At 42.3% G+C, this 20,657-nt stretch overlaps 1 protein-coding gene across 3 annotated transcripts in view; it reads left to right on the top strand.

The window, feature by feature from the left end:
- Positions 1 to 1,103: 1,103 nt before the first annotated feature.
- IL18RAP (interleukin 18 receptor accessory protein) overlaps positions 1,104 to 20,657 on the top strand; it is a 33,736-nt gene continuing 14,182 nt past the window's right edge. The window contains exons 1-7 of one of the 3 annotated variants that reach the window (XM_047853925.1): positions 1,104 to 1,153; positions 1,245 to 1,446; positions 2,951 to 3,054; positions 9,173 to 9,342; positions 11,640 to 11,958; positions 12,055 to 12,244; positions 19,737 to 19,887. In XM_047853925.1, coding sequence (XP_047709881.1) covers positions 9,270 to 9,342; positions 11,640 to 11,958; positions 12,055 to 12,244; positions 19,737 to 19,887 — 733 coding nt within the window. In that variant the 5' untranslated portion in view covers positions 1,104 to 1,153; positions 1,245 to 1,446; positions 2,951 to 3,054; positions 9,173 to 9,269. The remainder of the gene's footprint in view (positions 1,154 to 1,244; positions 1,447 to 2,950; positions 3,055 to 9,172; positions 9,343 to 11,639; positions 11,959 to 12,054; positions 12,245 to 19,736; positions 19,888 to 20,657) is intronic. The other 2 variants (XM_047853924.1, XM_047853923.1) reach the window with 2 other exon arrangements.

Genomic DNA, 20,657 nt, shown 5'->3' with positions numbered 1-20,657 from the left:
TTTCCCCAGCCTCCAGGTCTCCTGCCTTTCTTCTCATCAGTGTGTTGCCCCCATAGGACACTGGGAGCCTGGAGTTCTACATGCCTTTCAGCTGCTTCCTATGACCTCTCCTGCAATAGGTCTGAAAAATAAACAGTCACATTCTCTTGGAATCCCACACAGATTTATGATTAGTGGCGGGTACATTTGAGGGCTCATTCCTGGCTATAATTGCTAATACCCTCTTCTACCCTAACCGCAGGTAAACACTTGTTTTGCCTTCATCCCAAAGTGAACTTAGTCTTTACTTGTGTTTTGTGTTCTCCCCCAGTTATGTGTAGAGGTGGTCGTGGGGCTCTGTTGCGCTCAGATGAATCAGCCTTATCTTTCTTAGAATATGAGACTCTTAGGGCACCTGGGTGGCTCAGTCAGTCGGGCGTCCAACCCTTGATTTCAGCTCAGGTCATGATCTCACGATTCTTGAGATCAAGCCCCACATCAGGCTCAGCACTGCCAGCACAGAGCCTGCTTGGGATTCTCTCTCTCCTTCTCTCTCTCTGCCCCTCCCTGGCTCATTCTCTCCCTCACTCAAAATACATAAACTTAAGAAAAAAAAAAGAATATGAGACTCTTAAGGGAAGCCAATATCAAGGCTTAACCAACATGCTTTCTAGGCAGAGCTCTTTCGGACCGTGTGGTCTCAGGATCCTTACAAAAGTGATTTTAGTTGTTCTATCAAAGGAATAGTGGTGCTCTTAATTATATGTTATATTTTGAAGCTTTCTATATTAATGAACAGGTACCGAAAACCTTGGTGATTTTAAACTTTAAATTTATTTCCTCTCTGTCAATAAATTATTGCTTTATGTAAAGAGCGTCAGAGAGATACTATTTTTTTCCTTTTCCAGGGTTAATAAGTTAGTCATAAGAAAGGCCTAAGTTTATGTCTTAAGGGTTACACTTTCAGAGGTTAGTGTTACAAGACGAAAAAAAAAAAAAACCAACAAAGTTGAGAAATTGAGTGCTATATTCTTTACAGGAAATCCCTGTAAAGGAAACAGGCTTACTCATTCTTTGAACTAAACCTGACCACAAACCTTATCTAGTCGAGGAGGTGGGTCAGAGAAGAGTTTCAGATGTTTCATCTTCAGTACATTTCCTTCTACTGATACAGGTAGTTAATTTGATTTTTCTCTGTGTGATCACGGATTTGGCAAAGACGATGGTCATTTGCAAACTAATAAAAGTTTTCTTTTGTCCTCCAGGTATAACTCATTATTTCCAAGCATGTGTGAGTCAAACGGCTGTTGCATGCTCTCCATGTTCTCTGGCTAGGAAGAAATAATAGTAGAATCCTTTGAAAATGGATATTATTTACACGTTCTTCGGATGCAAAAGCCAGCAGTTACTGAAATAAGGACTTGAAGTTCCTTCCTCTTTTTTTCTGTCTTCAACACAGAAAATAAGGTAAGAATTGGTACATTTTTTCCCACTAGATTTCCTAACCAGAAAACATAAGTTGAGAAAAGAACTTAAATAATTTTCAAAGTGAATTTCTCACACAATTCCTTTTCATGAGATTTTTAAATAACAGATTGCCATCTAAGAAAATTGAGATCTTCCTATCTATGGAGTCTTCACTTTATAAAAACATGATGGTTATGAAATATACCTATGTACCATGATTTGAGCATTTTGTGGGACAGGTTCAGAGTAAAAGGACTCAAGATGTTTGTCAAATTCTAATCCTTATCTTGGCTTGATCATAAGATCATAAGGTCAAGTGAGTGAGAGCAGGCACTACACGCTGGATTTTCTGTAATTCCCAGCCAATCAGGTATAAAGCTAACATGGACCATGTGATAATCATATTAACATTAATTGAATTCAGCAGTTACTATTGTCCTAGACCATATCTCTCTGTGTACCTGTGTTCTCAGTGTAGAGTCACTGCTGATCCTGTGAGCAATTATAAAGTACTTTGTTTATCTTTGGCAGTAAGATTTTCCTTCCTAAAGCTCTGTTGACACTTACCTTCTCTAGCATTTTCCTCTCTTTCACCTTATCTCATCAAAAACTTAGGCCAGCAAAAATTTTAGTTCATTGTCAACCAAAGATAATTGAAGGTGTAGCTTTGACCAATGGAGGCGGAGGAATCTTCAACTTCTAACAAAAGAATTGTGGCTCTCAAGAAGCAGGTATGAGATGTTTTGGAGAAGAGACACGTCAGATACTTGAAGATGTCCTGTTGGCCTCCTGTCTTCTTCTGTGACAGGATAGCATGTAGTGATGGGATAGTCAGAGGCTTTGAGACCTCTGAATCTGGAAATATTAATCTGGAATAATATTCTTCTAATACTTACCAGATGTGTGATTATCATTAATATTGGGGACTTCTATTTCAAACAATGTGAGCTTTGGTGGTCCATCAGTAAAACGTGAAGGACAATCATCTTCCCATCTGTGACCAGAAAATAAATGAGAGCAGTGCAGTATATTCAGTGACACCTGTCCATGGTTTTAACTCCCATCAACAGAGACTCTACAGACTGTTTTAGATTAAGTTGTCCTTGCCCAATAAAGCATATACTATGCCTCTTGTGTGATTCCATATGATTCCATGTGAAAGTGTTTTGGTGATGGTGGAATGAGAGTCATCACATAGATGTTAAATAGTCTTCAAAAGCAGACATTGACAAGCCACACAGTGTGTTAACCCACATAAATGGGGTTTCCAGAATAGGCTTGTCTTTGTGTTGTTCAGTTGCCACCAGTGCTGACAACAGCTGTTATAACTCAGCCCGGACCCACCTCCCCAAGCTCTATTATTTCTTGAGCAGGGCTTCCCGAGGATGCTCCCTGGACCATAGGGATGGTCCTGACACTCGTTTATAAGGTAGATTCCAATGTTATCCTGGTGAATCTGATTTAATATGATTTGGAGAGTCCAGAAATCTGCATTTGTAATCAGTATTCCAGGTGACTCTTGAAATCAAGAAAATTTGAAAAACGATGTCCCAGAGAGAGCTGTAGCATGGAAAGAGCTCCAGGCAACCTGAAGTCCTAGACCAGCAGGTGAGTGCATCATGGAGAGAGCTTCTGTTGGCTCTGGTTGGGATGGAAATTTCTGAGGTCTGGAGACTGCTAGGTGTGGTAATTAATTTGCTATAGGCTTTGGATATTCAAACATGGAATCACAGAAATGTTAAAGCTGAAACGATATTGGCAATCATGTTCTCATGGTTCTCTAGCCAAGGAGCTTAAAAACAATACACATTTCCTATCTTAGACCCCAGAAGTTCTGATTCTCTAGCTCTAAGGTGAAGGAACTACTGACACAGTCCAAATAATTCATTTTGCAGATAAGAAAACTGAAGTACAGAGAGAGGCTAAGTATCTTAACTGGAGTCACACAGCAAGTTAATGGTCAAACGTAGATTGATGTGCATTTGTTCTGACTCCTCTCGAAGTATTCTGTATTTATCTGGATGACAGAACTGATCGTGATTTATACACAAAGCTTTGTCCAAGGATTTGAAGATAAGATTTCTGAAACAGGATCCCTGTTCTTAAGGAGCTCCCAGTCTAGTGGGAGAACACAGTATATGAAATAACAATTACAGTGTGGTGTGGATAACTTACCAACAAGGAGTTACTAAGGTCCTGTTGTTGGCCAGCCACTATTCCTGGAGAGAGCATGAAGGCTGGAAAAGACAGACTCAGTTCCCACTGGCATGGAGTTTTGATTCTAGTTGAGGGAGAACTTTTTTTTTTTTAAGTTTATTTATTTTGAGAGAGAGAAAGGGAGAGAGCATGCATGAGCAGGGAAGAGGCAGAGAGAGAGAGAGAGAGAGAGAGAGAGATCCCAAGAAGGCTCTGTGCTGTCAGCCCAGAGCCCAACACGGGGCTCAAATACTGAACTGTGAGATCATGACCCAAGCCAAAGTCAAGAGTTGGACACTTAACCGATTGAGCCACCCAGGTGCCCCGGGGAAGAAATTTTTAAAACAACATATTTTGAGACAGTAACGTGAACTAAGACAAATATAAAATGAGTAATAAAAGATGGTTGCTGGCCAGTACAGTGGTGAGGAGGGAGGGATGAGCTTATTATGCCAATGGCCAGAGAGGGTCTCTCTGGAGAAGAAATGCAAGATAAGACATGAGAGAGCCAAATCAAGTCCCACAGGGTTTTATAAATGGTGGCTGGGATGAATTTGGTGTCTCACATACAGTGGAGCTGGTGAAGTCTATAGCATGAAAAGGGCATGCTCAGGTTTGCTTTTTAGGAAGATGTCTCTAGAAGTTGGAGATGGAGAGATTATTCTATGAGGCAAAGGGAAGAAAGGCGAAGGGGAGGCCACATCTTAAAAGGCAGTTGCTGATCTTGCCTTTTTCCTCGACCACAGTCTTTAGAAAAAGAGCCACCAATGGGGATAAACAAAGCAGTGACTCTAGTCCCTGTGCCTGGCTCCCTTCAAGGTGCTCCACCGTCTCATGAAGCCTCTTGCCCCCTGAGCACACTCTCTTCTCGGCAAGTCAGTGGCCAGGTGGAAACATCCTGTGCTCTGGTCCCCACCTGGGCAAACTGGTCTGAATGGACCTTACTGCTATGCATGGCCACGTGCCTCCTACCCAGTCCTGATTTCTCCATGGTTTGGGGATTCTATCGCTTCCTAATTCCTCACTCTGACCTGCTAGCCAGCAAACTCATTCCCCTAAATGGCGTATACGCTCTGCCCTTGTCCACAAGCGCTCAAACACCACCTCTGGCTTCTCTGCGCATTGTGTGCAGCCTGTGGACTTCACGGCTTGTCCCCACCCCTCACATTCCTCCCACTACTTCTTTTTCTTGTCCTGCTCTCTGTCAACTCAGCCCCGGCCCCTGCCCAAGCTGATCCGATCTATTGGAGCCAAGGCCAGAGGACATTTCTCAGTCCATTTTGTGCCTACTCGGTAGCTTCTGACACTAACATCCCATCTTCCTTGCAGACTCTCTCTGTGCTTAGGATGAAGATGGTCTCTGTGTTCTGTTTCTTCTCTTCCTTCTTCAGCTTATTTCGTTTCATCCTTAGCCCTGACCCACCCTTGCCAGGCCGCTGTTCTTTAGGGAAATCTGTCTGCCCTTTCCTGGCAGCTTACAGATGCTCCTGGCTTGAATGCTTCCCCATGCTGCTGACCCCCAGAAGCATTTTTTAAGTTTAATTGTTTATTTTGAGGGGGGAAGGGGAAGAAAGAGAGAATCCCAAGCAGTTTCCACACAGTCAGGGAAGAGCCTGATGCAGGGCTTGAACTCACAAACCCTGAGATCTTGACCTGAGCCAAGGTGGGACGCTTAACCAACTTAGCCACCCAGGCACCCCACAGAAGCATTTCTGAGTCCTACCCAGCTGTCTTCGCAATGCTCCAACTGGATCCTCAAAGACAGCTCAAGCTCACTATTTCTGTTAGGGAAACAGTAATTATTGACAAAAAATTATAGATATTAAAATCACTTTCTCCTCCTGCATCTGAAGATGTTGGAGATATGCCATGTGTTCGTGTGTGTGTGTGTGTGTGTGTGTTGGAAACCGGTTGAAATGAAGAATTTTATAAGATGAGGAAAGTCAAGCATTTATTTATGAGACAACATGGGAATACCTGGAAAGAAAGGTCCTGGGCAAGTTGGGGAGTGGAGGCAGAGGTTGCAGGAAGGACAGCAAGGCAGGGAGGGGTGAGGAGAGGACCTTGGTTGGCTGGTTAGATGTTGAAAGAGAAAGAGATTGATTTTGTCAGTTTCCTAAAGAATATGGATATTGAGGGGAGACTTTTAAAGGGGCCAAGTGACATTTCATGTAACCTTTCTTTCCTTTCTCTTCCTTCCTTCCTTCCTCTCTCTCTCTCCCTTTCTTTCTTTCTTTCTTTCTTTCTTTCTTCTTCCTTCCTTTTTACTTTTTCTTTTCTGTCATCACTGTATTTATTTCTGTAATGCATTCTTCTGTATTGCTTATTTGCATGTTTATGTTGACAAAGACACTCTTCTCTTTCTTTTTTAACTGTATATTTATTTTACAGAGAGAGAGAGAGAGAGAAAGAGAGAGAGAGAAAGAGAGAAAAAACATGAGCAGGGGGAGGGGCAGAGAGAGACACAGGGAGACAGAATCTGAAGCAGGCTCTGCATTGTCAGCACAGAGCCCGACTTGGGACTCAAACTCGCTCATGAACCGTGAGATCATGACCTGAGCTGAAGTTAGATGCTTAACTTATTAAGTCACATGGGCATCTTGACAAAGGGTCTCTTCTTGACCAAACTTTAGTCAAGCTCCTCTGAGACCTCTTCTCCACTAGGCCTCCACCCTGGCCCCAGTCATATGTTTGGTCTACCCAGACCAGCCTTAGCAAAGCGTCTTGCTAAATCATCCTTCTACACTTGATATCTGATCAAAGTCCTCTTCTCCCATCCTTGATATCTAAGCCCTTGATTCACCTTGAGCAAGAACTCCGTTAGATCCATTTAGTAAGAATCTCTCTGCCCTTGATGTCTCTTTAGTAACTTTCCATCCCCTGACCCCCTCACCTTGCTCTTTGACTATAAATTCACCTTCGTCCTTGCTGTATTCTGAGTTGAACTTGATTTCTCTCCCCTATTGCAATAGTTTTGAATAAAAGTATTTCTTACTGTTTCAGTAAGTGTCAGTAAAATTTTTTTATTTAACATTGTTCTCACAAAAACATGTTTTTGACGTGAAATAAAAGTGTCAATGAAATTTAAAAAATAAAACAAAGAATTCAAAATGAAAAAACAACAACAACATTGTTTTTCACATTGTGACAGATCCTTGAGGGCAGGGACTTTACTGTTTATTTTGTCCACCCCCTCTCCCAACTTTAAAGAGCCTAAGACCTTAGGCTCTTTGGGAGCCTAAAGTATGGGAGTGTCTTAGGGGGAATTCTTAGACAAAACTCAGGGATAAGTTTTCTTATACCTACCACCCCAAGAGTAACCCACAGAGTAATACAGAGTAATTTTCACATTAGTGATAATAGTTCAGGACTCTAAAAGGACAGATGAAAACAGTCATATTAAAAAATTTACTTTTATTTTCTGCTCAAAACAACATTAAACAACAATCAAATATTACACACACTATTCTTGTCTGAATGTGTTCTTCCCCAAATTCATATGTTGGCATTTTAACCTCTAAAGATGATATCACTAATAATGAGTATTAGGAGGTAGGGCCTTTGGAAGGTGCTTAGGTCATAAGGGTGGAGCCTTCATAAATAGGATTAGTGTTTTATTTTTTTATTTTTAAAAAAATTTTTTTAACGTTTATTTATTTTTGAGACAGAGAGAGACAGAGCATGAATGGGGGAGGGGCAGAGAGAGAGGGAGACACAGAATCTGAAGCAGCTCCAGGCTCTGAGCCATCAGCCCAGAGCCCGGCGCGGGGCTCGAACTCACAGACCGCGAGATCGTGACCTGAGTTGAAGTCGGTCGCTTAACCGACTGAGCCACCCAGGTGCCCCAGGATTAGTGTTTTATAAAAGAGACTCCAGAGAGATCACTAGCACCTTTTATCACCCGAGGACACCGTGAGAAGGCACTACGAACTAGGTAGAGGGCCTTCAGGATAATACGACCATGCTGATGACCTGATCTTGGACTTCCCAGCCCCCAGAATTGTGAGCAAAAGATTTCCATTGTTTATAAGCCACCCACTATGTGGTAATTTATTATAGCAGCCCATTGGACTAAGACCCACACCCAATATCCTTATTTCTCATCTCTTATAATTCATTTGAAAGTTGCAATGGCCACCCTATCAACAAGGGAGTTAAAAGTGCCATGAACGCAGGGCAGGGCTCTCATTCTGTCTCGACATGATCTGCTCCTTTACTTTTTCTATTTCAGAGGATTATTTTGTTCCCCACCCCACCTTTACTTTAACTCTTTTTTTATGTTTAGTACTGTTTTTTTTACTTTTAAATTAATTGTTTAAATAGAATTTATTGTCAAGTTAGCTAACATACAGTGTATACAAGTGTGCTCCTGGCTTCAGGAGTAGACTCCCATGATTCATCACTTACATACAACACCCAGTGCTCATCCCAACAAGTGCTGTCCTCAATGTCCATCACCCATTCCTCCCACCCCTTCAACCTCCCACCTTCACTTGTTAAAATTTATTTTTAACACTTATTTATGTTTGAGAAGAGAGAGACAAAAAAAGAGTGGGGGAGGGGCAGAGAGAGAGAGAGAGAGACACAGAATCTGAAACAGGCTCAAGGTTCCGAGCTGTCATCACAGAGCCTGATGCAGAGCTCGAACTCACAAGCCGTGAGATCATGACCTGAGCCGAAGTCGGACTCTTGCCTGAGCCACCCAGATGCCCCAACCCCCACTTTCACTTTAAAGAGCCTAAGACAGTATGGGAATGTTTTAGGACAAATTTTTAGGCAAAGTTCGGGAGAAAGTTTCCTTATTCTAACAACCCCAAGGAGTAATACACAGAGTAAGACAATAATATTGATACCCAGTGACCATTTTTCCTTTCTTATTTGGGGAGAAAAGAGTCTATTCTCTAACAGCTATTACAACTACTAATAAAAGCAAATAAAACAGACATGTGGACATTCTCAAATTTTATACATATGAGCTATAGTACAGGCTTCCTAACTGTGGAGAACTTGACATTTTCAATCAATTTGGGTCCCCTTTTCTGGAAAAGTTTCACTTAACTTTTTCCAAGATACTCATGGAAACATGCATGCTAGGTGATAACATGAAGGAGAAGAAGAAGAAGAAGAAGAAGAAGAAGAAGAAGAAGAAAGAGAAGAAGAAGAAGAAGAAGAAGAAGAAGAAGAAGAAGAAAGAGGAGGATAAGAGGAGGAGGAGGAAGAAGAGGAAGAAGAGGGAGGGGAAAGGGAAAGGGAAGGGGGAGGGGGAGGGACAGAAGGAGAATTCCATGAAGAAATGGCACCAAAAGAACACATGGTATGGTGCAGAGGTCCAAGTGGTTGCCATGAGTTTGAGACGCTGCTCTTCCTCCTTTAGATGTACAAGAAATGACACGTTCAACAAGCCTGCCACACACTATTGTGGGCACGGGAAGGCTTGCTTGGGTGTGACCTGCCCTTTCAAAGCTTCCTGTGTGACTTGCATTTTGATAACTGGTTCTGATTTCTCCTTTTCTCACCTCTTGACTTACAGAAATGAAGAGGGTTCTCAGGGAAGAGCTCTGAAACACAACGTACCACAGCCTGGCAAGGGAACAAATTCATTCAAGTGATGACAGGACCCAGGGAGAATGACGCTTTATTTGGGCTGGATATTTCTCTGGCTTGTCACAGGAGAGAGAACTAAAGGACTGAATATTTCAGGTAGGGATTTCACTTTTCATGTTAACACTGTGTGTCTTGTGGTCAAAGTATAAAGTGACAGATATTCTGATATATCAGCAACTTGACCTGTTAATACAGAGCATTTGCTTCTTATTGTTAAGACGGGTGCAGAGGGAGAGAAATGACTGGGGTGAACAGCTTTCAGCTTATACCACACATCAGTGAGGAACCCAGTTACAATAGCTGGGTGTTCGGTGGGAGCAGCTGAAGATGAACGAGGGGTGGTTCAGCCTTCTCTAATAGGAAACTGCTATGGCTAGTGGCCCCTCAAGTTCATGAAGAGGGAGTTAGAACATGAACTTCTAAATGGAAACAGTTGGGGCGCCTGGGTGGCGCAGTCGGTTAAGCGTCCGACTTCAGCCAGGTCACGATCTCGCGGTCTGTGAGTTCGAGCCCCGCGTCAGGCTCTGGGCTGATGGCTCGGAGCCTGGAGCCTGTTTCCCATTCTGTGTCTCCCTCTCTCTCTGCCCCTCCCCTGTTCATGCTCTGTCTCTCTCTGTCCCCAAAATAAATAAACGTTGAGAAAAAAAAAAAAATTTAAAAAAAAAAAAAATAAATAAATGGAAACAGTGAAGAGGACAGACACACAAAAGAGCTTAATCCCTTGTTAAATCCAGCACTGTTTATAAATGTAAGTTAGAGTTTGATCTTTTCTTCCTTCAGTTTTGTTGAGATATAAGCGATATATAGCACTGCGTAAATTTAAGATATGTAGCAAAATAACTTGACTTACATATATTGTGAAATGATTACCACAACAAGTTTAGTTAATACCCATGATCTCATATAGCTACCAAAAAAAGAAAAATAAATTTCCTTGTTTTTCAGTTGTAATGAGGACTCCCAAAATCCATTTTCTCCCCCTTCTTCTTCTTCTTCTTCTTCTTCGAGAGCATGTGAGTGAGGGAGAGGGGGAAGAGACAGAGAGAGAGAGAGAAGAGAAAGAGAGAGAGAGAGAGAGAGAGAGATACACACACAGAGAGAATACCAAGCAGGCTCCACACGCAGCACAGAGCCCAACATGGGGCTTGATCCCACGATCCTGGGATCATGACCTGAACTGAATTCAAGAGTCAGACACTTAACCGACTGAGCCACCCAGGCACCCCCCAGAATCCATTTTCTTAACAACTCTCAGATAAATCATACAGAAGTGTTTACTGTGGTCACTGTATTCCCACCACTCATGTATCTTATAACTGGAAGCTTGTACCTTCTGACCACCTCATCTAATTCTCCCACTCCTCATCCCAGCCTCAGGTAACCACAAATCTGATCTCTTTTTTTATGAGCTTGGTTTTTGTTTTGTTTCTGTTGTTAGTCTCCACGTATAAGTGACATCATATGGTATTTGTCTCTCTGTCTGACTTCTTTCACTTAGCATAATGCCCTCAAGGTCCATCCATGTTGATACAAATGGCAGGATTTCCTTCTTTTTTTATGGCTGAATAATATCCTATTGTATATGTGTGTGGGCACAACTTCTGTATCCATTCATTTGATGAACATTTAGGTTGTTTCCATATCTTGATGATCATGAATTATGCTGCTATGAACATAGGGGTGCAGAACATCTCAACAGAGCATTTCTATCCTTCAGATACATTTCCAATAAATGAAATTTCTGGGTCATATCATTGTTCTATTTTTTACTTTTTGAGGAACCTCCGTACTGTTTTCCACAGTGGGTGTACCAATTTATAATCCCAACAGTGCACAAGGGTCCCATTTTCTCCGTCTCCTCACCAGCATTTATCTCTTGTCTTTTCGTTGATAAGCCATCCTCCCAGGTGTGAGATGATATTTCACTGTGATAGTGATTGTTATGTCAAGACCATTCCCCTGATGATTAGCGATGTTGAACAGCCTTTCATGTACCTGTTGGCTAATTGTATATGTTCTTTGGAAAACGCTTATTCAGATTCATTGCCCATTTTTAAGTGGCTTATTTGGGTGTTTATTGTTTGTTTGTTTCTTTGTTTTTGTTGGTTTTGCTTTTGAGTTGTATGCATTCTTTATGCATTTTAGATGTTAATCAGATATATCTTATTAAACATAGTGTTTGCAAATATTTTTTCCACTTCATAGGTTGTCTTTTCATTTTTTTTGATCATTTCTTTTGCTGTGCAGAAGCTTTTTAGTTTGATGTAGTTCTATTTGTTTATTTTTTATTCTGTTACTTGTGCTTTAGATGTCATATCCAAAAAGATCATTGCCAAGGGAGAGTTTCATCTTCTAATGAATCTCTTTGTTGTTTTGTTCCTTGTGGTTTTCAGATTGCATCACCAAAAAACTTCTTTGGGAATATTCTTCAGGGAGTGAGAAGTTTGTCTTATTTTGTGACTTAACAGAGTCACAGAAATCCCATTTTCACCACAGAAGTCAACTCTCACCAACCCAAGCCCCTGAAAACTTGCCCTGCAGTGGTAGTAAGGATCTAGCTGATGTCCAGTGGTACTTTCAACCTCAAAATGGAAATCCATTAGGGGAAATAACTAACAACCATCATCACATCATCCAGGACAAGAGCATCCTACACTTTTCGACCATAGGAATGCATAATGCTGGGTCGTATATCTGTAGAGCCAGGATTCGGTATGTCCCGCATGCATTCTTATGAGAAAACGTTCCCAAATCTTATATTACCTGGATATAACCTCTACGTTCACAAGACCTTGTTAACTCTCCTAGGAGCCCTCAGGGTGAGGCCTGTTGTGTCAAGACCATCTTAGAAGTTAAGCCTAAGACCAATGTATCATGTGTACCAAATAACTTCGTGTCACACGAGCAACAGCTTCTTATTGGCAGCACTGCCTATATTAATTGCCCCAGCTTCAACTGCCAAAGTGATGCCCAAAGTTCAGAGGTGACCTGGTATAAGGTAAGAGCGACTCCTCCAAAACCGATGTGAGAATATGGTTTTCATGGTAACATCTCCATAGGTACTTTATGGAAACGTGGGTTTGAGAACCTGAGGTCTAGAGCTTTGTGAATACTGACCTTGTGCTTACAGAGAAGGCCTGGGTCCCTAAAGTGGTCTTTCTCCTAGGTAGCCAGAGTCTGATATTATCATCGTAAGAACCGTCTTTTTGATCAGTGCCAGAAAAATTTCTAGAATACCAGTGTATTACACATGAGGTGAGACATAACCTTAGGGCCATCTGCCAATACAGAAGCCAAGTGGGTTCGTTTGTACTGTCTTTGGAAAGCAGTGGGCATTCCTCGGGGGAAGGGAGACCCCAACAAGTGAATCCTGGAGGGTTTCTGAATGAAATCGCAGACTGGAACACTTTCTAAAGAGAGCATATCCGAGAGGGCAGTTACAGCAAACACAGGAGGCCGGGGTAACAAGTGTCTTGCGCAGGTGAGATGGGGGTGGGGGTGGGGAGTGCAATGTGAGGATGAAGAGGGAGGAGGGGGAAGGAAGAGGCAAGTTTCCTAATCATTTCGGGTTATGAACCACATGTGAGTAAGCTTCATAACAAAAACACTTCACATTATCATTACATCTTACAGTTTTTCCAAGTGCTAACAGATATATAAATGCTGCATAGGTGTCTCCTTCTTGTTGGAAGTCCAATACTTTGCCTTCAAACATCCTGCAAAGCTTTAAATTAGACTTCAAAATACATCTGTTAGTATAAAAATGTCGTTTTAAATTGCCAGTGATCAGTCAAGAAAGTGGTTCATGTTTACCTGTTGGCTCTATGCGTTCCAAGGCTCAGCAATCAGGGTCATGGCGGCACAGGTACCATGGTGTGGAAGACATTTCATCACTTGATTCTCCGGCGACTTGGTGACGATGGGTAGACAGGTGTTATCGTGTCCACTGGGGAAATAAGTACACAAGGAGGAAAAGTGGTGTGCTCTAGGTCTCACATTTGTATTTTGAAGGGACAATGAAAATATGCCGGCCTCAGTAAAATCATAATTTTAAGAAACACCTTAATTTCATCATCTCTAAAATGAGGGTAGCCAGGAGAGACCACGGTTCTGCTTATTCTTTTCAGTTCTCTTCAGAATAAAACTTCCCATGGTTCAAAAGTATTTGCGATCCAGGAAGACAAATCTGACTATGGCAAGGTGGGCTTGTTCCTAGGCCAGTAAAGAAGGCTTACCCCTAGTTATTTCAGATGAAATTGCATTTGAATTTTCAATGATTAGTATCCCTGAAGTGAAAGCTATTTTCACTTTCAGGTAAACATAAGCCACACAGTAGTTGCTAGCTTTCTGCATATATTGTACTTGTAAACTAAACCCGAAAGGCATATGGCATTCCAGAAAGAAGCTTTATTTCCCTTCTCCCAGATCTTGACAGCAAATTTCAGGGTGTGTTCGGTGGTGAATAGGCATCCGCCAAAAAGTGGGCCAGCAATGGCGCTCCTTAAAATTGTACTTTCTGATGCAAATTTGGGTAGGTTATCATTCAAGTCATGTTTCCTAATTGCACGCGTGCGCGCACGTTATATATGCACATACGCACACACGTACCTACACTGGCACGTGCACACACACGCAGTAACCTGAAAAGTCACAGACCTCACAGAAGGAGTGTATCACTAGAACTGGTGACATTAGGCAGCAAATAATATGCAATGCTCCTTTTCTTCATGCTAAGCCCCAGGTGCTCATGTGGTGGGCAGGTCATACTTAAGCCACCTCAGAATAGATGACAGATGCTAAACACTGGCTGAGCAGAGGAGAACATGGCGTTATTGAATTCAGACGAAACTCCTGATCAGGGATGCACCTGCCAGATGCATATCCAACAGGGTGGAGGCTCTAGGAGCTTTCAAAATATGTTTAATAGACACATCAAAAAATTTAAGCTTGGAGATTCCTCACTGAAATATTAAGTGACCAAGAAGTCAGGATTAAAGTGAATTATCTGGTATTTACTCAAAGAACATTTCCTCTGAATTTTGCTAATTTCTAAAAATATGATAAAAAATGGCCTCAACAGACTTTATCTGAAATAAATGACAATGACATTGAACGAGAAGGCATTTTTTGCTCTTCAGCTAAGGAAATATGTGACGTGGGAGAAATTATATAACAGGGCCTTGGGAGAGGTCTTTCTGCACTGGCACCGAGATACAGGTGTCAGTGACACCACTGGGGGCCTCTTGTCAGTTAGACTTGTGCCCTGAGTACCCTTTCCATTGGTGGTTTAAGACAATCTCCCTCATATGCCACATTCACTCGCCACAATGATGACGTGGCTGCTGCGTCGTCTCTGGCCGGGCATTTAATGGAATGTGCGCACGCAGACCGGCCACTTCTCCTTCCCATTTCCTTTTGGCCTAGTTTTCTTGTAGTCACTAGTGCTGCCTGGCATTCTGAGAACTGGTGAGTATTTGAGACTGGCTGAACCCAAGATCGATGTGATTCCCGATAGGAAAGAAGTAAACATCATTTCGATTTGATTTTTGGAAAGTATCTTCAAAGTCCCTACAGTGGCCCCTTTTGTTGTTCTCGCTATGGTATTTCAGAATGCTCAAAATCCTGCACAACTTCCTAACATCTGTTCAGTACTATAACCCCCATGTGGCCTAACCCATAGTGAAAACAGAGGCTACTTTCTTCCTTATTTTGAATAGTGTATCAATGTGGTCTGGATGGCATTAGCCTTGGGACAGCTCCATTATGTGGTTGATTCATTCTTAGTTGGCAGGTAAGCAGTTTTTTGTGTTTTTTTGTTATTGCTGTTGTTGTTTTCTCACAAGCACTGCGATCAGGCCAATGCAATTTTGTGCTGGGTGGAATTTGTAACTCATCTTCATGACTTCACATTTGTTGCTGTTAAATTCAAATTTGTTGGTTTTAGCAGCATATCAAGAGGGTGGAATTCTGAGTTTGAAATCCACCATACTAGCCATCACTCCTAGATTTGCGTGACTTGTAGATGAGAGGCAGGCCTGACAGGTCTTAGCAAAAATACTGAAAAGACTGGCACTGAACAACCCGTCGACTCAGCTATTGATTCTAGCACGATCCTTTTAGTTATACGTGGTCCCTTAATCCACAACTTGGGAGGTATTACTACTCAACTAACTGAAAAAAGGCACCTAAATGTTGACTCATTCAGCCCATGTGTATACATTTTATTTAACAAAGACACCGTCAAAGTATTTTCCAAATGAGTCAGTCACTACAGTGGAGACAGAACATCTACTATAGTCCTGTATTCCTCTGAGGCTCTGGTCTATTCATTCTATCGTGGAAGGAAATGATCAGACAGCATGCCATGGCCTGAATGTTGACAGTGAGTGCGAGCTGGCTGTTAACCAACGTTTCCTTTTTAAGGGTTCATAGGCATCTGTTCAAATAACCCATTCAAGATTTCCAATTAAGAGGTAAGCACTAGTACAAAATTTATGTCTGAGTAGAATGTTATCAGTTGATGACTGGGGCAAGAGACCGGGAAGCTGCAAGAACAGGCACATGGGCAATGGAAAACAGAAACACGAGGGGCACATTCTGTGAATGGTGAGTGGCTCAGCATGGTGGGAGCGGAGAGTTCCCGAGAGGTGTAGTTAGGGTTAGAGCTGGAAACAGAGGCTGTAGGTTGGTTATGTGGTATGGTTATTGGGGGGTTCCTGTTGGTGTGATTGAACTTTGTAAGGGTAAATCCTGATCTAGGGAACTAGCAGTGGGAACAGAAAGAAGGTGGTGGGTGCCAGTGATATCTTCAGAATTAAATACAAGATTAAATATTTAGGGAAACGTGAAAGAGATGACTCATATGTTGGGTCTTTCTGGCTCAAATATACTCACAGCATTTAGGAAGTTGACCAAATAGAAGTAAATTCAATGAGGGGTGAGAAGAGGTCACAGACACAGATCTGGACATAATGAATCCTTAAAACAGATGTGAAAATGTCAAGTGCATCAGGGAGGATAGGGCTGAAGATGTACATGCCGAGAGTCCTCCCAGACTAGGTAGTGAAAGCCCCAGCAGGAGCTCGACTGTGTCACCCAACTCCAGGCAGCACCATATGCATGGTACTCCCTGGAGTGGCTGCACTGCCCAGTAGTATTAGAGCTTAGTGATATTAAAGGGTAATATTACAAGAACAGTCCTACTAGAATACATTTCCTTTGTTTTTCTGGCTTCACACATGCCTTTAAAAGTTCTATTTTCATGTGTTCCTCTTTTCTGCATGCCTCAGTTCTGTCTCGGACTTACTGACCCAATTCATACAGGTTCACGCTGGAGATGCTCCTCCTTCCATATTTTGTTCAAGACTGTTCACGGCTGAGCAAAACAGGCCTATTAGTACCCCTCTTTTCTGTTGGAATCATTTGTGATTGTCTTACCAGAATGGGTCTCCCATCATTCTTGACACAAATTGCCTCTCCCTTATCTGTTTTCTTTGATGTTTCCTTTTAGTTCCATCTTATTAAGTTTTTTTTTAAGTTTATTTATTTATTTTGAGAGAGAGAGAAGCGTACATGTGAGGGAGGGACAGAGAGAGAGAGAGAGAGAGAGAGAGAGAGAGAGAATCCCAAGCAGCCTCCGCACTGACATCATGGAGCCCAGTGCGGGGCTCGAACTCACAAACCATGAGATCATGACCTGAGCCGAAATCAAGAGTCGGACGCTTAACTGACTGAGCCACCCAGGCGCCCCATTTGTTAAGCCTTAATAATACATATGAAGCCATACTTTTCTTTTTATGGAAAAAAAAATCAGGTTGACTTTGGGTTTTTTTTTGGTTTTTTTTTTGTTTTTTTTGTTTTAATTTTTTTGTTTTCAACGTTTATTTATTTTTGGGACAGAGAGAGACAGAGCATGAACGGGGGAGGGGCAGAGAGAGAGGGAGACACAGAATCGGAAACAGGCTCCAGGCTCTGAGCCATCAGCCCAGAGCCCGACGCAGGGCTCGAACTCACGGACCGCGAGATCGTGACCTGGCTGAAGTCGGACGCTCAACCGACTGCGCCACCCAGGAGCCCCAGGTTGACTTTGTTTTGACCCATCCTCCCTGCAGCTTAGCTGAGGTCTTGGTCACGACTGCATCTTCTCCCCATTACTTTCTCATGGGACTCATGAAACACCTCCACTCCAATTTCTGCTCTTTGTATGTATGTTGTCTAGGGTTTTAGCTCTGAATTTTACCCCATGCTCTGAAAAGGGGTTCTTGACCCCTGAGATCAGCTGATAGATATTTAACCTTATCTGCCCCATTTCTTCGCTTCCTTTTACTTCCTGCAGCCTGCAACTGCCCCTCTCTGATCAGTTCTGACCCCCCACCTTGGTCTCCCTGCCAGTCTACTGGAAGTTCCTTCTTGGGCCACAGGAACCACACCAGAGACTTGGAGTGGGAAACCCTGCTCCTACCAGTCAGCAGGGAAACGGAAGGGAAACTCCTCAATGAGAACATGAAACTCAGAGTCAGAGAAATTCAGATTGACCCTCAGCCCTCTCACTCGCTAGCTCTGTGATACAGAACAACACACAAACGCCAGAGCCTCAGTTTCCTCCCAAAGCCTGTGCAACCCAAGTCAGAGAGTCCTTGGAATGAGTCATATGAGATAATACACGAGAAAGCATTTTATAATCTGTATAGATACTAGGTGATTTCGCTGTGTATGTCTTTGCTTTGGACTGTGTGGTAAGACACACACTCCAGGTGCTATTTGCTGGAGATTGGAAGGCCATGGGCTACATGGAGGTTAGGGGCTACAGAATTATTGGCAAAGGGATACTCAGCCATTCAACAAGGATTTTTTGAGCCCCTACTAGGTCCTAGCCCCTACTGATAACTTACATGATTCTCACGATTCAAAACGTTTCAATTTTATATACCTTATTCACGCATCATTTACAAAGAGCTTACGATTCCTGGCCTGCTTGCCATATAGTAGAGACACAAAGACCAAATCCGTCTACATGCATCAGCCTCTTCACCTTGGCCCTCTTTCCTACATATATTCTCCGTTTCAAATATTTCTGAGAAGGCACTTAGCTTAATGGAGTGATTCCTACATACTCCTTAAGGTCTGATTGGCCTGGAGGGAGTAGCCCTGCTTCCTGTGAGTTGAGGCAAGGTCGCCCAAGTGCATCACACTCCGGCTTATTGCTTGGGACCTGCCTTCTTAGACTGAATGCTCTCTGCAAGGAGGGATCTGTGTTTATTCCTGCCAGTGTGTGCAGGAGCAGTTATGTGTCTTGGCACAAAGGCTGGTCTTCACAACTTCGGAGAAGGAGGTAACTATACACATCGTTATGATCCAAGGGCTATGCGCAATCATGGAGGTCTGGGAGCACGAAGGGACTGGTTCTGCTCAGGGAGTGTGTGATCACCCTCTTCTCTCTGTGAGAATCATCCTTTTGAGTTGGAGTTAAAGACTGAGCTGCAGCCTACCCAGGGGGAGAGAGTGCTGGGAGACACTTACAAACGGGTGGCTGATGAAGGAATATGGTTATTTCGGGAATGGCAAGTGAGTGGAGGGGCAGTAGCAGGAAAGGAGACCAGGAAGGAATGGCAACTGCAGCCGGGGGAGAACTTCAGACCTTAGAAGAGCATCCCTGAAGGATATGCTGAGTAAGGGAGAGAAATGTTCATAATTGCATTTTAGTTCTCATGTGACTTTGAGTCCGCCATGAGTTCATTGTGTCTCACTCACTAGTCATTCCTTGTCATATACACCTGTTTATGCACACCTGTTTAGTTATTTACTTAATATTTTAAATTTACACTTCACCTTTAAAAAAATAAATTTCACCTTTTTTTAGAGTGAAATTTACTTATTTTTTTGAGAGAGAGAGGGCGCAAGTGAGAGAGGGGCAGAGAAAGAGAGAGGTGGGGCTCATCCAAAGCAGGGCTCGTGCTCACCAAATGTGGGGCTCGAACCCATGAACCATGAGATCATGACCTGAGTCAAAGTCAGATTCTTAACCAACTGAGCCACCCAGGTGCCCCAAGAGTGAAATTTATTTAAACAGGAAGTTTTATATTAGCCCCTCCCCGCCACAAAACTATGTCAATTTCTATAACCATAAATATACATGTTTTCAAAAAATTCATTGAGGTGTCAGTTATTTAGAGTACTATGAGTTTTCTAGAATATTCTTCAGGGTCCTGAGTCATGTTTTGGGAAATACTAGGCCACGTAACTCTTGGAAGATTAGTCAGATTTGGTGCCTTGATCTTAAAAGATAATGTAATTGTATGTGAAAATGCCTTTCATTAACAAATAAGACTCTTACCAATACAGTTTTTGAACAGAAGCCCTTCATACTTGGGTGATGCCCTTATTTGTGAAGTTTTTCTGTAAGTTTGACTAATATACAATATATATACTAATATACTAATAACAATTCTCTGGTTAGAGAAAGTTATTCACTTTTTTGTCCCTTGGATTAGAATGGAAAACTACTCTCTGAAGAAAGGAGCAACTCAATCCTAGTGGATGAAGTTTATGACCACGACCAGGGCATATATGTATGTGATTACACTGATTCAGATAACACAAGTTCATGGACAGTCAGAGCTGTTGTCCAAGTGACAACCATCGGTAAGTGAGATTTTTCATTTCAAGATTTGGGATTTGAACCCCTATTACCCAATTAAAGCTATCTTCCTTCGGTTTAGTAATGGTTTCCTTTTTGGGAAAGAAAAGAGATAATCATATACTGGTAGTCACGTGAAGCCTTAAATGTGGGAAAACATTAATTTCCCCATAAATCTAGATTCTGTCCCCCAAGGAAGGCCTCATTCTGGATCATATTCATGTTGTCACAAGTTGGGTTTTCCATGCAGTGATGAATCCTGCTAAGTTTTTGTAATAATTTTAAAAAAATGATTTTAAGTATTTCACACACAGAAGTGGCACCATGAACCTATCAGGTTTAACACATATTACTGTTTCTCTGCACACTTAGAATCTTGCTTTTTCTTTAAAGAAATGAGACATTGCAGAGACAGATTGAGGCCTGTGCTCTTACCCCTTCCTGCTCCTTCTCTTCTCAGCTGTAGTCCAATCATGTACCCTATATGCTTTCCATTTATGTCTTTATGCTTTTCGACAAAAGTATATATCCATTAATAAAATAGAATACTGGGGGTGCCTGGGTGGCTCAGTGGGTTAAGCATCCAACTCTTGGTTTTGGCTCAGGTCTTGATCTCCTGGTTTCGTGGGTTCAAGCCCTGCATCGGGCTCTGTGCTGACAGCATGGAGCCTGCTTGGGATTCTCTCTCTCTCTCTCTCTCTCTCTCTCTCTCTCCCCCTCTCTCTTTGTCCCTCCTCTACTCATGCTGTCTGTGTCTCTCTCAAATAAATAAATA

Source organism: Prionailurus viverrinus, chromosome A3 (assembly GCF_022837055.1).
Source record: "Prionailurus viverrinus isolate Anna chromosome A3, UM_Priviv_1.0, whole genome shotgun sequence".
In the NCBI taxonomy this organism is placed as follows: domain Eukaryota; kingdom Metazoa; phylum Chordata; class Mammalia; order Carnivora; family Felidae; genus Prionailurus; species Prionailurus viverrinus.
This window is presented reverse-complemented; position numbering and strand designations above follow the sequence as displayed.